The sequence below is a fragment of the Coturnix japonica genome, chromosome 1 (assembly GCF_054131305.1).
Source record: "Coturnix japonica strain WE chromosome 1, WE-NBRP24, whole genome shotgun sequence".
Lineage (NCBI taxonomy): Eukaryota > Metazoa > Chordata > Aves > Galliformes > Phasianidae > Coturnix > Coturnix japonica.
Window position 1 is genome coordinate 57,122,409 of NC_140663.1, and position 18,368 is coordinate 57,140,776.

Sequence of the window (18,368 nt, forward strand, 5' to 3'; positions counted from 1 at the left end):
TTGCTGGCATTCAGAGGGGGAGTGTGCTGTTCATTCAAGTACAGTATTTGAAAGGTGGTGACCCTTGTTGCACATAAGCATGGAAAAGCATTTTTGTAGCAATAAAAAGAGAAATAAAAATCGAAAACTGGGGCAAGGGTTTGCTACAAAAAGCCACCTTATTTGCCTAAAAGAAACAACCAATAAAAAGGATGAAGGCACCACTAAAATCAACTTAATGAGTAGGGGATTCATTTTGGGAGTTGACCATGATCAACGTGAGTAGTTAATTAGAGCTGAGAAAATAATTTATAACCAAAAGATTTGTAGTCAAATTTACTCCAAATGTGAAATATGTAAAAAACAAATTGCTGCTTACATATATTAATTTACTATCTGAATTCACAAAAAATTTAATATTGTATTTGTATTCTGTGGACTGAATGCAACCATAGTATTCACCAAACAGACATGTAGGGTGAAGAGGGCCACAATACACAGGAGAGCTGGCCAGAAACAGCAGGAGAGGAGAAAAATTCCTAAAGGAACATAAGAAAAACAAACAAGACTTCTGTCAAAAAAAACCAAACAAACTGAAAATGCATCTGAAGTATTAATTTTTCCCACAGCAATAGATTCACTCCACAAAAGTAACACTGCACTAGGTGTTGTTCAGAAATTTTGTGGAAACTTGCCCATTCTATGCATTTTGTAGGATTAAGATTTATCTAAAGCTTAAGTTATTCAAGGTAATTTTTTTCTTGCATTAATTCTAAGGGCTCAACATGTGATGAACAGGAAAATTGGACTGACGTATTTTCTCTCCATTTATGACCCACACGCAAAAAGGTAACAGATATTTCATTTAAGCCTAGCATTTAAAACATGCCTTTAAAATCATTTTTCCCATGAATAATAATTAACTTTTGACCTTTCTGAAAAATAATAATAATAATAATAGACAAGAGAGTAAATCCTATAAGGAAGACACCAAATCAAGGAAAAATAAAAAGTAAAAGCATAGAAGATAAAGGCGAGGCCTTTTCAATCAATCAGAATTTCCGGTTTTGGTATTCTTTTTACTTTTTTATTAAATTAGAATTCTTGTTTTTAATATTCTTTTCCTCATTTTGTTTAAAAATAATAGTAATTGTAGTGTATTGTAGGCTCGCTGAAAGGGTTTTTGGTAAGCCAGAAATGATCAAATAAATTCAATAATCTTCCTGTTTTTGTAAGGAAATATACTAAGGTCCACACAGAAAGTGCTTTTGTTGTTTTTTGTTTGGTTTGTCTGTTTGTAATGGTGATTTAAAGTGATTTAACAGAAATACGTTGGAAATGTACTGGATGAGAAAAGATTCAGATTTTCTTATTAAATCTACAAAGAGAGTAGCACCTCCAGCCACATAAAACTGGTTCTCAGATCAGTTATATCCTTTTTTCCCGTGTGCATGGGGTTAAGTGTAGTTAAATGGTAAAAGTATAGTCAGTAACAAGTGGTATCTGGACTTTACCTCGTAGGCCATGGCTGTGTGTGTCCTTAAAACAGAGGATTTTAGCTAATTATTAATTATTCTACCTACAGCTCTAAGACATCCATCTTCTTCCCACTCTCAAGCTACCTGAAGCTGCCTGGTCAAAAAAGAGACTCTCATACCTCATCTGAAGTTAATCAGAATCTCCTGCAACTCATTACACTAAAAAAAATCATTTGTCCCAAACACCTTCTGAATCAAATAACTTTTGTCATCTCCAAAGTACTGGTCACAGCCTGTGTAGGTGTTAGTCAGCATTTCTAGTCTTTTTTCATCATGTAGATGTTCCAGGTGGAAAGCTAAAGAACCCTACAGGTACCCAATTTCTAGGTTGGGACTACAACAGCTAGGGCATTCTTCTTAATGAATCCCAGCCCCGGGCTCTCTGCCTCATGGATCCACCTCCAGACCCGAAACTCTTGGAGTCATCATTTCTTGTCTAAATGACCAAAGCAAAACTTCCAGGCACTCTACTGTGAAACCCAGCAACCAAAAGTCTTACAACTAATAGGCCATACAATCTCTTTAATAGTGCAGAAAAGGAGCCAGTCTCACTTTTGTGCCAAATTCCACAGGTGCTGAAAATTAGCCAAGGAGATTAAGTCCCTGCTGAGGTCTCAAAATTCAACAAGAGAGGAAAGAGATTTCTCTTGAGAAGGCTAGAGTAAACTAACAGAGGAAAAGGAGTGTGGGAAAAATACAGAAATACCAAAGAGACCTTTTTTTTTCTCAGAGGAGAGGTGGCTAAAGACCTTGCATACCCTACATCTAAGGGAGAAACTGTGGTCTTTTTGTTTGTTTTTTTTGTTTGTTTGTTGGTTGGTTGTGTTTTTGGTTTTGTTTGTTTTTTGTTACTCAAATTCTGATGTATTTATTTCCCTCCTGTCTTTAGAATCAAGCCTGTTAGAAATAATGATCATGCACAAAGATGACAGCCATATCCCTAGTCTGGAACTAAAGACTGAACAGTGTCCAAACCGCAGACCTTTTTCTAGTTCCACACAGGGACATTTTGTCTTAGTGCGTTCCCCATGCTGTGAAATTCTCTGCTTCCTGCTGCCAGCCAGGACACAGAGCCAGAAAGCCCTGAGTCACTTCTCATGCTAACATACAACCTGCACAACATTGCTCAGTAACACCAGCATTCCTGTTTTTTCATCCATTTCCTTTCTTCTGAAGTAAAACTTGTACCAGCATTTCTGGTTCCTTGATGTGTTCAGTGAGTGTTTATATCTTTCAGTTCAACCTGAAGTGAAAACAAACTTCCAAAAACAGAAAAAAAAAATGGAAAAAAAAATTACTTAGTGCAGAATAAGAATCCCCTTTTAATTTTTGGCCAGCTCTCTTTAGGATACTTTCTCTCCCTGTTGTGATGATTAGTGAATTAAGCTCACTAAAATGTATCACATCTATTATAAAGCTTTGAAGTCTCATCATTCTATCTGCAACTAAAAGGGCATGTGGTCTTACTGTTAGCATTCAGCAAGAACTGATACGAACAAGACATGATTGTCTTGCCCTTTGGTGAAAAATTCAGAGGTATGCCAGCCCAACTACAGTGAATTCTTACTGCAGTTCAAATGAACATTTGTTAACAGCTTTTCCCTGTATTTGCTCAGCTCTATTTAATGAAGCATGCTTTACTGCCTCCAGCACAAGGGATTTCTTGCAGTACACTAGCTGAAGTCACAGAGGAACACACCTGAGCTGCATTGCTCAGAACAAAAGTCATGTTTGCTACTAATCAACCCAAATAAGGAAACCTACTGAAGGGCTGGATGGAGGATACAGGTTCATAACCACCATGGATGTATGCTGGGTTTCAGGGAGAGAGACAGGGTTGAACAAGCATGCCTTAGTGGAGGTGTACTGAGTGCAGAAGCCAAGCTGGCTCTGTGAAGCCATACAGCTTCAGAAACAGACATCAGCATGCAGTTACCTGAGGTTTCTTCACCTTAATGATCCAGGTGGGAGGCACAATGACAGCCGCGTGAGCCCCCAGGGAACATGGCTCCTCAATGTGATGTAGCATGAAGCAGGTGACTTTGTTATGAAACTGCAGGAGAAGAAAAGAGTAAAGCTGATAAGGAGGTCAAGGAAGGGGAAGCAAGGTGAGGAAAAAGAGAATAAGACTGCAAAACTAGACCAACGTTCCCAATTCTTTCATCCCAGGAGCTTTAGGAAGGTATAAGTAAAAACCACGTTCTTTTACCATGCTTTATACCAAGGGGAAAAAGATCAATAAAAGAAAAAAGAAAAAATCATTCCAACTTACATAAGACCATAATCTAGCCTGACACGCTAAATGCATTAAAAACCCTTTAGTTCTTTGAGCTGGCAGCAGCGTGGTGTTGATGGGAGGTAGCCAGTGACTACATGGGGCAGTAAGACCCGTCTCCTAGTAGGACTGATGTATTACCCAGATGAAATTACGGCATCTGAGCAGAAGGAAAATGTAAGAGCAAAACTGGTGGTGATTCACTGAGAGAATCTGTGAATAAACTCTGAAAGCCAGCCCAAATGAAATTACATGCCTCGAGGCTACACAGAGAAGGTGCTACAGCTTTCCATGAATATTATCCACTTACCGCCAGCTTGCACCAGGAACAACTGATAGCCACTATCTCTTTACTATGGAAGGAGAATTTCTGCTGAAAGCCCTACAATAAGCAGAAGAAAAGTAGTTAAATTCAGCCTGACTACAAGAAAATTTTGTGTCTTTAATTCTTGCCACATAACTGTGCTACGCTAAATCAGTTCAGTGAAGTCCCATACGCTGGTTCAGCCTCAAAGCACTTTGATTCCAAATATATTTTAGAAGGATAAAATAGTGACAGGATTGATAGAGAAGGCTCTTCAGCCACAGCATGTTCTTACACACTCTTTAAAGATATTTCTCCAAATTTTGTGCTTTTTATAAAATTTTATGGTTAGAGAAGTAAAGGGAGATAAAGAAAGAGAAGAAATGGTTATTTTAATGGCTTTCTACAGTTGTAGCAGTCAGACTTTATGCTGAATTGAACATTTTTCTTTGCAGTCTTTTTTGCTTTAAATATAAACAATAATTGGGTTTATTAACATTATTTATTTTTAGCATAGAGTAGAATCAACTATAATGTCTGGCTGGAAATCTTCCATTTGGGAAATTAAGCTTATTGCTTTATTTAGTTGACTCAGATCAAAATCTCTTTAGTACATTAAAAAAAAAAAAAAAAAAAAAGGAAGAAAAAAGAAGTTTGTCTAATTCAAATCAAATGTAAAAATATATACTACTATCATTTTAAAGGGAAAAACAAACAAATAAAAAACACCTCTACCAGCAAATATGGGATTTTATTTTCCCACACTTTAATTCTGTAGGATGCAATTTCAGCACATAGATCTCTTTCTTCCAAAGTCTAAGGCTGGAAAAGACCAATTGGTCATATACATTCTTCTTGCACATAACACGGGTAAAAAAATGGCAACTGGAACTATGGCCTAAAAACTTGTATTCACTTGAATATTTCAATCAGAAAAATAATTGATTTGGCTTAATGTCTGCAGAGACTGAAAGTCCAGCATTTCAAAGACCTCTTTGTTGTAGTCAGACTGTTGGGTTTTTTTTTAAGTTTAGATTTATTTTAAAGTTTCAGAAGCCTGAATCCTGTAGTCTTTGGCTTTTACTAAGTCTTTTTCTTCCACGCTGTGTAGCCCCTCAGAACTCAGAATTTTCTTTCTAATTAGAAGTCTCTCTGACAGATTATGAGATTATGAATCCATTTTATTTTTGACAAGCAGAGTACTACTAAGATCTTCCACTTACCCAAGACTTAATGCAAAGAGCTATAGCAATTTGAGTTAGTAACATCTAGATTCACTGCACCTTTAGTTAAGATTCTAGCTGCTGTGGAAAACAACTGGAAGATGCACACATGCAGGAAAAAATGAGACTACAACTGCTGCTCCAAAAGTTATGCCTCCTCTTTTATGATGTTGGTCACAGCTGCTGGGCACAGTCTTATCAATACACTCATGGGGAGCAGGCTCTCCCTGTCTACTTGCTGTGCAGAAATACACATTGCAGCTAACTCATGTCCTCAGCATGTATTTGACTACACCACCAACTCCCATGTCCCTCAGATTGTGCCAACTCTGTGGTCTTTTTAATCTTTCCCCTGATATCTAAGGATATATATTAAGAGAAACTCAAAGAGCTGGTTCTTTGTAATGGGGATGATTTAGCATATCCAAGTTTAGTAACAGAACACGGCCAAATGGGTTCACAAAGACAAGCCAGTCTGCTGCTTCTGCCTGAGCAGATACAATCTGATATCCTGTGTGGGCACAATTGCAAACAGAGTGATAGTATATATGACAAGTGCTGAAAGAGAAACCTGATACTGGACAAAGAACTCTGTTTTCATTAACTTCGACTGAGGTCTCTCACAGATTCTCACAAATCCTACACTTTGCCCCAGTGTACTGAAAAAGAATAAATCAGCCTCTCATCAGCATGAAATTTTTTTTTTGTTCTGGTTTCTAATAGGCATGAGGGAAATTTTTCTCTCCCCAAACCTCCACTAATGAAACCTAAAATTCAGTACATTAATTCCACAGCCTGTTAATGTTGTATTTTACACATGTGGACTGAGCAGCTTGTCTGGTTTTGGATGGATCATTTCTTATTTATTCAGTAAGCCAGATGGCTTTTAGGGAGCCATAAGAGAAAATACATAGCAGTAAAAACATACTAATGATAAGAACCAATAATTCCTCAGATTGCTTTACAGATGTGAGCTAACTCTTCCTAAGAATACATGTTTGGGATACGACAGTGATTGTTTGAAAGCTAACTTTCAGAGCAAATGATGAAAAACAGTGACGGGCTGCAGGTCACAGGGAGATTTTAAGTAGACTAATGGGTTGAAACACTGGGGGACCCCATAATTCACGAGAAATTCTCTCTTCTTCCTTTCCTTAAAAAACACAAGAATTCAGTTAGCCCACTTCACTCATGGGTTATGTAAGGAAGCTTTCTGTATAAATTCAGAGGTGTGTGGATGTAAAAGTAATTTCACTTTCTTGGGGATATCGGCCAAACAGCACCTGATTAGCCCTGATTCACTGGCATCAGGTTGCTGTGCAACACATGAAATTCCATGCTGTGAACTGCTCCTGTGGAAGTACACAGTCGTGCATAACAGAGAAAACACGTTTGGAGGAAAAGGGCACCTGAATCTCCAGCTTGCACTGGTGACTGCAAACTGCCTAAATAACTGGGATAAAATCCCACATTAATAAAGGCACTCACACACACACAGCATAGACGGATCACTAGCTTTGGCATGTTTTGGTTATATCCTTAAGCTAATTTAGCATTAAAGAGCATTTTCACATCAGTGTTAGGAGGAGCAGACATTTGTCATGGAAAAAAAAAAATATATACAAATTAGAAATTATTCTATTTCTAAGGCTCTCAGACACTTTCCAGTGTAACATTACTGTATGAGAGACAGATACTACTGCAACTCCAATACAAATAGTAATAGAAGCACTTAGATGGTGACTTATATGCAATGAAAACAAAGCTCTGTATCCATCCCCAGGCCTTTTAAGGCACTACTAATAGAAAGGGACCAATGCTGCAACTGCACACTGTGTGTTTGGTGGACACATTGCTTTGGACATCACAGAAAGTAAAAACAAATTAAAAGCCTTTTTAGTATGATTGTACAGATGCATTCAGTCTCAGAAAATCCCTAAATTACTGGCAGCTAGTAATTATTAGTTTAGGAATAAAGGGTTAATCTGCATTCATCCTAAAGCTTCTATTACCACACACAGACTGCATGCTGGGCCACATGGTCTGATTGTTCTCATGATAAATTATGCAAATAAAAAAATATTAAAAAAAAAAATCCCTATTTCTCTGAAGATAGCAGGTAACAAAGATAATAATAGCTGAAAGCTTGCAAACTAGATTTTTTTTCAGGTTGCAAGTGAAATAAATGAGCAGAAGTGCAAGAGAAATATTAAACACAATGAATGGCATTGAGAACATGGCTTGGGAGCAATTATTTATCACCTTTTCCAACATGAGAGCTATGGAGCATTAGAAGATAACAGATGAGTAAGAAGGTGGTTATTCACATAGCATGTGGTATAGAAATACTTTTCTAGAGGATGATCCAGAGTAGCAAAGATGTAGCATAAAAATGCTGCCTGTGAAGTGCCTCCTTGCACTATTTGCATGCCACTTGTTAAAAAAGAGCATCATGTTCGTATGCCATGCCCAGCTGCACTTGATGATCTACATCAGCATCCATCTAAAATGTGATTTCTTCTAACTAAAGTGTCATGCCATGGAGACAAAACACATTCTTATTAGTTGCTGTTAAGAGGGGACAGAATACAGTCCTAGAATAAGGAAATTAATCCCCAGCATTAACTTATTTCATAGAAACTTAAAATGGCCTGGGTTGAAAAGGACCATAATGATCACCTAGTTTCAACCCCACTGCCACAGGCAGGGTCACCAACCACTAGACCAAATTTCAGGGATTCATAATATTTCAGAAGACCAATCTTCAGCTTACACTCCTTTTTTAAAGGTTTTTAGAAACAAGCTTTTATTTTGCCTCACAGATAGTGAATATGAAGCAGTCTTACAAAGTGCAGAGTCTGCTGAGACAGAAAGAAAGCAACAAAAAGTAATCACAATGTTGGTGCAGAGGATATCACTACAAGAGCACAACATTGGCACTGGGTTGGCTTAACCAAGAAAAAAAAGATCAAGAAGCCACTACCTTCCTTCTTGCCCTTTTAACTGGCCGGTGCAGTGCAACAGTCCAGGACATGCAATAGGCTCATTCTTGCATGGATGCATCTACCTTTTCTATTCCCATGTGTAAGTCAGAGGTTCTACCACTCAGTTTAGTCACTTTTTACTTAAGAGAGGTTAAGTGTTTAGCATAGAAACAATCCCAACACTGGAAAGAGCTACTAACTACCCTCATGCTTGTGTTGTACTTGTGAAGCACAGGCAATCTTACCTTTCCACACTGCTTACATTTGCCCTCCTGCCTCCGTCTGTGTACCCAGTGATGTCGGACAAAGTTCTGCAGGAGAAGAACAAAGATAATGTCATAGGAAGAGATGATAGCTTGTCCTTAAAGGTACCATCGATGTGAAACTGGTTTACAGACACTAAAGGAAAAGACCCTTTTTCCAAAGCAACCATTTCTGGAACAAAATATAGTAGTTCCCCCTAGAATATCCCAGACACAACCAAAAGCAGAGGATGAATAAGGACAAGATGATGTTCTTTGCCCATGTCACCATGTGGCCCAAACTACCCTCAAAAGGAAAAAAGAACAAAACATTACATGACATGAAGATAACCATTCACTATGTAAAGAGGGACATGAAGGACATGAGGACCAATGTTTTCAGACACCAACATAGGGCCCTGTTATATTCTGCTTAGAAATACCGCTATATAAAGCAAAAATATCACAAGTTAGTGTAGGAGAAGAGAAAGAGAAAAGAAGTCATTTGGTTACGGAAATAAATTACTCTTTCAGTTTGGACTACTTCTACCCTGGATGGCATCAAGGTCTGGGCAAGAGAATAGAGGGTGTCCAGGATTTCTGTACTCCTTCCGTGCAGGCAAGGGAGTTAGAAGGAACCTCACTTGCACCTTGCTTTATTACCAGCCTGCACAGCAGAGTCCATGTTACTGGAAACTACCTCTGCTATAAGAAGCTATGAAATGATGCTACCAAAGAAATAGGAGTTTTAAGGGGTAGTGCTTAAGGAAGAAATAGGAGGCTTAAGGGGAGTTTTGCTTAAGTGGTAGTGAAGCTGCACAGTGAGTGGCCCACAGACAAACGGAGTTTCTATTCCTCTCCCATTACTACCAGAAGACAAGCAACAGCAGTCATCAAGTGTTCTTCCATACTGTGATTAGGAATTTTCCTCTTCAGGGTTCAGGAAGGGGGGTGAGTTTTGGTTTTATTTTGTCTTATGGAAGCAATAACTTCTAACTTTGTGAGTAAGACAGATATATGTAGCAATAAGAACAATCAATCCAGTGCCTTCAAGGGAACGGGATTTGCATAGTAGCTGAATGATGAAATACAAAAGTTTTTCAACATTTATTTTACCAAAAAAAAATCTTCTAACACTAAAGATGCTTCAAAATAAATGAAGGGAAAGTACAGCAGAAGTTTAGGGAATCAGACAGAAGCCAAAATACTCCTTGAAATGTTAGAAAGAAACAAAAGAAATGCTACCAAATATGGAAATAATAAAAAATAAAAATAATTTAAAAAGCAATTGAATGGCTGAGTGAATAGGAAAAAAGACAGCAGAAAGACAGAATGATTCCTGGCAGTGTAAGCAATACAGCACTTCAGCTAGAATTCATTTTGCATTTGTTCGAGGAGAATGTCCCAGTGGGAACAAATACTCTAAGACTCCTCTGAATCTAAAAGCATGGATGCAGTTCCACACCAGGTGAATCAGCGCACAAATCAAATGGAATGCAACCATTCTTTGTCCATTACTTACTTCTCTTGGAGATCTGGAGCTCCCTTCCCGGAAAGTTGGTTTGCAGCGAAAATTAATCTGGCATTAAAATAAAGCTGTTAGAACTGAAAATGAGCTGAGAGTGTATTCCAACATGTTGATCTAGAGCACGCTTTCGAAGTATATATTGCTTATTAGAATACTTGTTTCACTAGTTCAACAAACTTACCTGGATGACAGACAATCTCTTCACATGCCATAACAATGCTCTTTCCTAGATCTTTGCACAGCCCTCATCATCACTAAAGCTACTGCTGCATGCTCAGTTCAACTATTTAAACCATCTCTCTCGTGCCAAGGAGGAAGCTGTTTCATGGGTCTTTTTTTCTTAGGAATATACTTTGTAACCAAAGTAGATATAAGTTGAGTTGTCAAAAGTTAATGGGAGCTGGAAATCTTACACAACTCAGATTTATGCCTTTGTAAACAAAATCTGTGGAAAAATATCTTTGTTCCGGAAAAACAAAAAAAAACCAAAAAAAAACAAAAAAAACAAAAAAAAAACAAAAAAACCATAAGTTATCATAAATTTCTACCGTTTCCTTACATCAGGCTGCTTGGGGAGCATAAGACTCCCTCATGCAGTGATATTGCCTCCTTCAGATGGGAAAGGCAGAAGGAAGACAACAGGAGCTTCCATGAAGAAAACAGCTTTTTAGAAAGTTGAAGAGAAAAAGCAATAAAAAACACATGAGAGTCTGATGAGAAAACCCAAAATGTTTTACTAGGGCCTGTAGTGACAGGACAAGGGGTAATGGTTTTTAAAACAGAAGAGGACAGATTTAGACTAGACTTTAGGAAGAAATTCTTTACTATGTGTTGTGGGGCACTGAAGAACATAGCCCAAAGAAGCTGACAGTTCCCCATCCATGTAAGTGCTCAAGGTCAAGTTAGACAGAGCTTTGGGCAGCCTTATCTAATAAAAGATGTCAGGGATTGGAACTAGATGAACTGTAAGATCCCTTCCAACCCAAATCATTCTATGATTCTATGATCTTTTGAGTAAAATCGATAGAAATAGGAGCAAGAGAATATATAAAGAGAAAATAGCATATTGAAGAAGGGAGAGTCAAAAGAAGAGGTTAAGGAATAAATGGAATGCACTAAACAAAATGGATTCAAGTTTAAATAGACTAGCCTTCAAAGAGTAAAACCCTTAAGGATACTGCATTGAAATGATTTTGTTACGAAAACAGAAGGATCGAGTTTCCTCAATTTTGAATACAATTCTTTACTTCCTACAGAAGGAAGATTTTTACCTCATTTAATCATGGCCCTCAAAATAATAGTTCAAGTGAGGAAAAGAAAAAAGTGAATGAAATACTTATTTTTTAAAAATTAATCAAAACTATAGCATTATCTTCTTCACTGGTCTTCACGTAGAATTGCAATCATTAATCCACTTCTGAGTCCTGAGAAGTTGGAAAGATTTCCATCTTATATTTAGGTTACTTACAACTTACACATATGTGGAGAGGGCCAAAGAGAAGACTTATGTACCAGTTTAAAGCTCCACCAGGCTTAAGATGCACATGGACTTGATGCACGAGGTGCATTTCATGTTCTCTAGAATGGCACAAGCAAGTTTAACAGAATGGGTTTTATCTAAGTGCTACCACTGGCAATACCACCAGCTTGCTGGGCTGTAGAGAGCCAGCAATGCTGCTGAGGAAGGAACTCATGAAAAATTCACTGGTAACAGTTTGAGCTGAAAGCATGTGCTAATGCTAATTTCACTGCGGGTAAAAGCATTGGGGGCGGAAATGGTACCTCTCCAATTTGATATTATGGCAATCACTGTGACATTTGTCAACACAAGCCCAAATACTGGGAAATGAAAAACTCTTTCCAAAGGGTTGCTGTTATAAATTTGTTTTTCATCAACTTCTTTTCTGAAGAACAACATTGCAAAACATATAGGAGTGAAAATGAAGCTCTAATGAAATCAGTAGAGATATTCCCACTTGTTTCTTTACACATATCCCACCAAGAATGAAAAAGCAGAGGTGGAGAATCACTTTTACATTACCAGTTAGTTAGGTGCAATGAATAAGGATCACTGATGGGACAACTGAACTCTGTGTTCAGTATTCTGTAGGCACTTGGAGGCAAAGAGGTCTCTTTGAAGTAACAGGACAGATGCTCATAGAAACAATGGCACCACAAAGGAAAAGTCTGATGCTTTCTATTTCAAAAAAGTAACTTTGTTTCTGAGGTTTTGAGGAGAAAATAAAATTGTCTAGTAAATACAGTGGAAAATATTCACAGTAGCATTTTATGCTGCTTTGATCATAATACATATAGCTGTCATAGGATGAATTATTCTGGGCTTAGCTGAGGAATTTTGAAAGTCCAATTTTGTGCATGACAGAATACTGCATTTTCTAGTTTCGATTTCCAGTCTAGAAGCAAAGGGAAAATATTTTTAAATCATTAAAATTGTGAAAGCATTTCATGGTGTTTTGTTGTTTGTTTGTTTGTTTCTTCTAATGGTTCACAGAGTTTCAAGAAATCTATTTTAACACATAAGCTGAAAATTTAAGACAACATTTTAACAAATATATTGTCAAAACAGCCATGAAAACCTCATTTGGCATATGGTATTTTTCAGACTGAAAGCTCAGCTTGAAAATTAAATATATCAATGTTGTGCCCATCAGTCTCCAGAAGATGGCAATATCTTACCTTCTCTAACTGCTCCATGCAGGCATTATGGACCACAATCTTGCAGGCAGCACACTTCCTCCGCAGAGCAGATTTCTGCAAGACGAAAGGGAGAAGTATGTGGATGGAGGTACACTGGAAGAACGTTTGCTGTGAAACAGGAGATATTTCTCTCTTTACTGAAGATGTAATTTTCCTCTTGGTTTTCTCAACTGTCTTGTGTACTGAAAAAAAATGGGTCTAAAGGTCTTCCTACTAAACACTGGACTTTGTGAAAGACAGAAATCTGTGGTACTCCAACTTGTGAACTGGCAGTAAGAGCCTCCATTAACAGATAAGGAGGTTACAGTACAGATCATTGCTCTATAAGAGAAAAACTACACATGCAAATCAGAGGACTCAGTCCAATCAAGAGTATATCATTTCATGCTCATTGTACAGTATTGATTTTGATGGGCCCAATCATTCTTGCAGAAGAAAAAAACTATGTCCCTTAGCAGAGATGGATAACTTTCTCACTGAATACTGTGAAATGTACAGCAAGAGCAAAATTCTCAACCTATTTCATTAGAATTTACAATATGTTGAAAATGAACTCGAGAAGGAGCAGCAAAGAACACCATTTAGGCTAATGCTGTAGTCATTATGGTTTTACTGAGTCTCATAACTACAAAAAGACTCCCTCACTGTGTGTTTGTGTGTATGTGGAGTTTGGTCCTCTTGTTTCACTGCAAGAACCATGACACTGTGAAACTCTCTGGGATTTCATTTGTTTTCTAATTTGTTAGCTTTCCTGTTTCCATATTCATCACAAAGCCCAAGGTGATTTAAAGAAATCAATTATTTAGCTGAAAAATTGCAAAAATCAAATAGAGATAATGCCTTACAAGCAGCTAATTTTGAATATCTTAATTTGAATGCATTCCTGGTGGCGCTGTAATAAGTTACAGGCACGTTTTTTGTTTTATTTTTGAGTGAGAGAGAATAGTAATAATAATAATTATTATTATTATTATTAAAAATTAATTAATTAAAAATCAATCTTCTCCATTACTTCTACTTTCTTTGATTTATTAAGATATTACAGCTCCATATTCCAAAGAATATAAAGTCTTTGCAATTGCAACTTAGCTGATTTTTGCCACTTCTCCATTGCAAACATTTGATCTTATACAGTCTAAATGTAAAAGAGGTAAAGTCAAAGGGAGACCATGACAGGCATGAAAGATGTAATGGTCTTCAAAAATTCAAACTGGAAATGCATTACTTTAATATGACCTTTCAAAAAGCTGACCACAACTAATGTTAACTACATTTTCATTTCCATCTGGAGCTCTTAAGGTAACAAAAGCTCTTTATACTGTAACATGTTACAAGAGCAATCACCTCAAGCTAAAAAAAGGCAATTAAAAACTGAGCAACTATGAACTCTGCTTAATATGACTCAGTATCTCAAGGCCCATTGGCTGAAATTTCTGCTATCACATAAAATGTGCACCAACACCATCCCAAATAAAAATGTGAATCAATGGGTATAATTCACCAGCTATTACAGACATTGTTTCCACCTTCTAAAGGTGTTCCTTGCAGTCTTATGCAACATATTATTAATTTTCCATGCCATTTTCAATGAGCTAAATCATGAGGAAATGTTTAGTCACTCTATTAAAAACTTAAGAGTCATATTGGGCCAGACCAAAGGTCTACTCAGCCACAAATCCTGTCTCCTGATTTTTCCAAAGCCCATTGCCTCAAAACCAATACAACTGTAGGGCAAATGCATTACACTTGTCTTGAATATTGCCCCACAGTCACTAACGTCTTACAAGTAGGGCTTTCCTTCATAGTCTTCCTAAGCAGACACGTCCTTTCCAGTTTTGGCCTTTCTGTAGCACATTATAAAGAAACTTATTTACTTGAGAAGCCATAGTAAATAATTACTAAATTGGAGCTACATAAAGCACTATAGATTTGGATCAAAGTGCCACTAATATTCAAAGTATTAAAATACCTCGATTTGAATCAAATTACTTGATACGCTGCATTTTTAGGGGGTGGGAGTTGGTAGTAAGCAAAGCAAAAATCACAGAAGCAGACTCTAAGGCACTACAGAAGGACTTTCTTAACATTTTGCAGCCCAAGAGTCAGGATGTTCATCTGGGCATTGAATCAAAGCAACAGTCTGAACACAGGATCCCCACTCTCTAATAAAGTTTCTCATCTTAACCAGGGAAGACCTTTTTTTTTTTTTTTTTCACTTACTCTGCACAAAAGAACAAAAGAATGATCTGAGCCTTACCCTGACAACCCAGCAAGTGATATATGTGTATATACGAGGGATGCTCCAAAAGTAATGCCTCCTTTTTATGATGTTGATCTGTGACATCAGAGGTGGATGGCGGTAGTTTGGTGGTAGAGAACAAACTTTCCTGCAAATGTTCTGTTACATGTTGTTGCTGTGTAACAGAAGGCAGCAGAGGGGGGTGTTACAAAATGGCATCTGATATGAAGCAAAGGCGTGTCACTGAATTCCTCCACGAGGAAAAAAATGGCACCCATTGACATTCATTGAGGCTTGCTAAATATTTATGGAGACCAAACAGTGGATGTGAGCACAATGAAGTGGTGGGTGCTGCATTTCAGGAGTGGTGACAGTGACATGAAGCACAAGTCACATTTGGGACAGCCTTGCACAGTAGGTATGCAGGCTCTCGTTCACTGCTGAGAACACGCAAGCTAATGGTGGTATCTGTGTTGAAAAATACTGTTTTGTAGATGAGGGTTTGCTCTATCAAATAGTGTCATTGTGCTTTTCATACCTGTTGTAGTTTCCATGGAAACGAATAGGAGGCATTACTTTCAGAGTCATCTCCATATAAACAAAATAGGCTAGTTCGAATATTTCTGAAATATCTCAGTAACTTAATTCTTTCCTTCCCATATTAATCAAAACTATTCATTAAGCCTAACCTCATTATGCAAATAATCTGGGTCATTCAAAATTGTTTGAGGTTTTTTTTTGTTGTTGTTGTTTGTATGTTTTCCCAAGACATTTAGCCCACAATCTTTTGTCCCTTTTGTCAGAACACTCACACAACAACAGCAGTAAGCAATTCAAATTGCCAGGCTTCTGAGCAGTGTAACAAACTGAAGTCAGGCTCATTATAACAGAAACATAGAAGGGAATCTGAAAATAACTCACTGAGAATTTCACTTGGCAGCTTTCCTCCCCCAGGTAACAGAGGTCCCCAGAAACATTTGTCTCCAACCACAGATGCTCTCCATTAACAGCGTTTTCCTAAGAAAAGATTGTGAAACTAACTTGTAAAATTCAGAGAGAACAGACAGAAAAAGAAGTTACATTCGATTTTCATCATAAACTTAAAAAATAAAGAATAAATACACATAGCCACATATTATCAAGTTAGCTGATCACACTTGTTTATAGGATGCTGATGCAAGGATTTATATGACTGCACATATAAGAAAAACTTTGCCCATGCTCTTCCCATAATGCTTAGTTTAATGCAAAATTTCATAAACATGCAAACATGAAATATATATAGAATTGTAAAGAAAGAAAAAAAATCAAGAGATGAAACAAAACCATAACTACTTAAATTTCGATTGCAAAAGCCCCACAATTTGGTACCTGTGACCAAAAGTGCATAATAACATGTCTTTAAGATAACAGGAGATTTTAGACAAAGAATAATATTTTAAATGGCTGGATCAGCACTATATGCTTATATATTATACTATATACTATGTACACTACACTATACTGTATACTTAAGAAAACATCCACAAAACAACATCCAGATGAGACTAGACTTTAAGTTGATACCTGAATACATGTTCCAAAAAGCAATATTTTCAAAATCTACCAAGCATACTGACAATAACAATTAGTAGGGTGATATCTGATTTTATTTCAACACTCTTCTTGTTTAACCAAATACATCCCCCAGTTCTTTACCAATTCTTGGCCTGAGGAAATCTGGTTGTAAAATGACTATAGGTTTCACTCTACTGTAATGCTGGCTCAACTGAAAAGACCACGTTTACTGTACGTTATTTGAACAAAGTGAATAAGCAGGGTTTCTGCTCAGCCAGAATTAAACCATGATGGAAAACACTTTGACAGTCTCTGACATTTGGTTCCCACACTGCAGAAGTCACAAATGATGACGCTTACCAAACAGATGGCGTCCGACAGCAGGATGCTCTGAAATAGCCATTTTAGTTAAAATAATTTATTCAAAATTCTACTGACGGTTTCAAAGTGATGAAATGAGAAAGTTTCTCTTGCCATGTGGATCTCTTAAGTAACACAAAGAATCAGAAGTGGAAAAATCCTTTGTCTTCTGGAGAACAAGCACGTTCACAGAAGCCACACTGTCAAATCTGCAATGCTGCCTAACACAGCTAATGTGATCACTTCAAATAAACCATAAGGAGAATAACAATATGCATTTTTTTATGGTGGGAGTCTGCTTGTCCACTGGCCTAACTTCATCAGAAATCTTGCCATTAATATGATATTCAGTATTACCTCTCAACACAAAGGGCTGGATTAGCACAAAGCATGTAATGCCATTGCACTATCTTCGTATAGTTCGACACTGTTCTATACCTTTAATACTTCTTACCCTTTCATCTGCCTAAACTGAAGACTATGTAGGACAGATATTCTTGAACTACACAGTTCAGTGCACGACAGTTTAAAGCTGAGGCTTCTCAGTGCTTTCATAATGCAAAATAGCTTCTGCAGACTTGAACTCACTAAGGCTTAAATCCTTACCCAGATGACCAGTTTCTGCAACTGGAAATTCTTTCTTTTCAAGTTTATTCTTATATTAAAGCACGTTTCTTTGGCAAGAAATTTATCACTCTTGCAGCACTTAGTGGAAGCCTAGTCACATTATGCTAATAAAATTACTATGCCCACAGTATTGCCCAAAATACTAAATTCCTGTCTAGTTTACAGAGCCAGACAAAACAAGAGGACCAAAGCAAAAGGATATGAATCCGGTGTTTGACCTGAGCACATTCTCTGCTGAAGAAATAACACAAATTTACATTATAACCCAGCACTAAATTTTACAGATTATAAAAGGTTTGGATAGTTTAACTTGGGAAGCTAAGAAAGCATACAGCTCCTGGGACTTTAAAATTCCATCAAAAAAAAATAGATTAAATACCCCTTCAATCCACACACATATAACTTACCATCTAGGAATTCTACAGATAAAGTGGTCTATTTCCATAACCCAGTTTAGACTGATAGAGTTTGTTCTCCACTGCTCCATGTTCTATGATAGATTCATGCCTCATTTTCCAACACAGTATAAATAAAATAAGTAGTCTACAGGGATGACCTCTTTAGTTCATACTATGAGGGAGTTCAGGCAAGACTAGATAATAAAAATGTAAATAACCTGACCTAGTAGAAGTAGCAGAACTCCAGATATCCAGTGCCACAAGCAATTTCACAACACTGTGAGGAAATTTACCATCTCAATTCCAGCAAAATGGCATTTCAAAAATCTTCTTTCATCCTGAATTACAGCAAAGAGATTCCCCACAGAGTAACACCCTACCCCCAAAAGCTTTGGC

At 37.3% G+C, this 18,368-nt stretch overlaps 1 protein-coding gene across 3 annotated transcripts in view; it reads right to left on the reverse strand.

Annotated features, from left to right (window-relative positions):
* DGKI (diacylglycerol kinase iota) overlaps nucleotides 1–18,368 on the reverse strand; it is a 215,363-nt gene that overhangs the window by 111,689 nt on the left and 85,306 nt on the right. For all 3 annotated transcript variants that reach the window (XM_015866633.3, XM_032445594.2, XM_085521361.1), the window contains exons 3-8: nucleotides 15,952–16,047; nucleotides 12,771–12,845; nucleotides 10,068–10,124; nucleotides 8,549–8,614; nucleotides 4,103–4,174; nucleotides 3,454–3,570 (exon numbers count right to left, since the gene is read on the reverse strand). In XM_015866633.3, coding sequence (XP_015722119.3) covers nucleotides 3,454–3,570; nucleotides 4,103–4,174; nucleotides 8,549–8,614; nucleotides 10,068–10,124; nucleotides 12,771–12,845; nucleotides 15,952–16,047 — 483 coding nt within the window. The remainder of the gene's footprint in view (nucleotides 1–3,453; nucleotides 3,571–4,102; nucleotides 4,175–8,548; nucleotides 8,615–10,067; nucleotides 10,125–12,770; nucleotides 12,846–15,951; nucleotides 16,048–18,368) is intronic.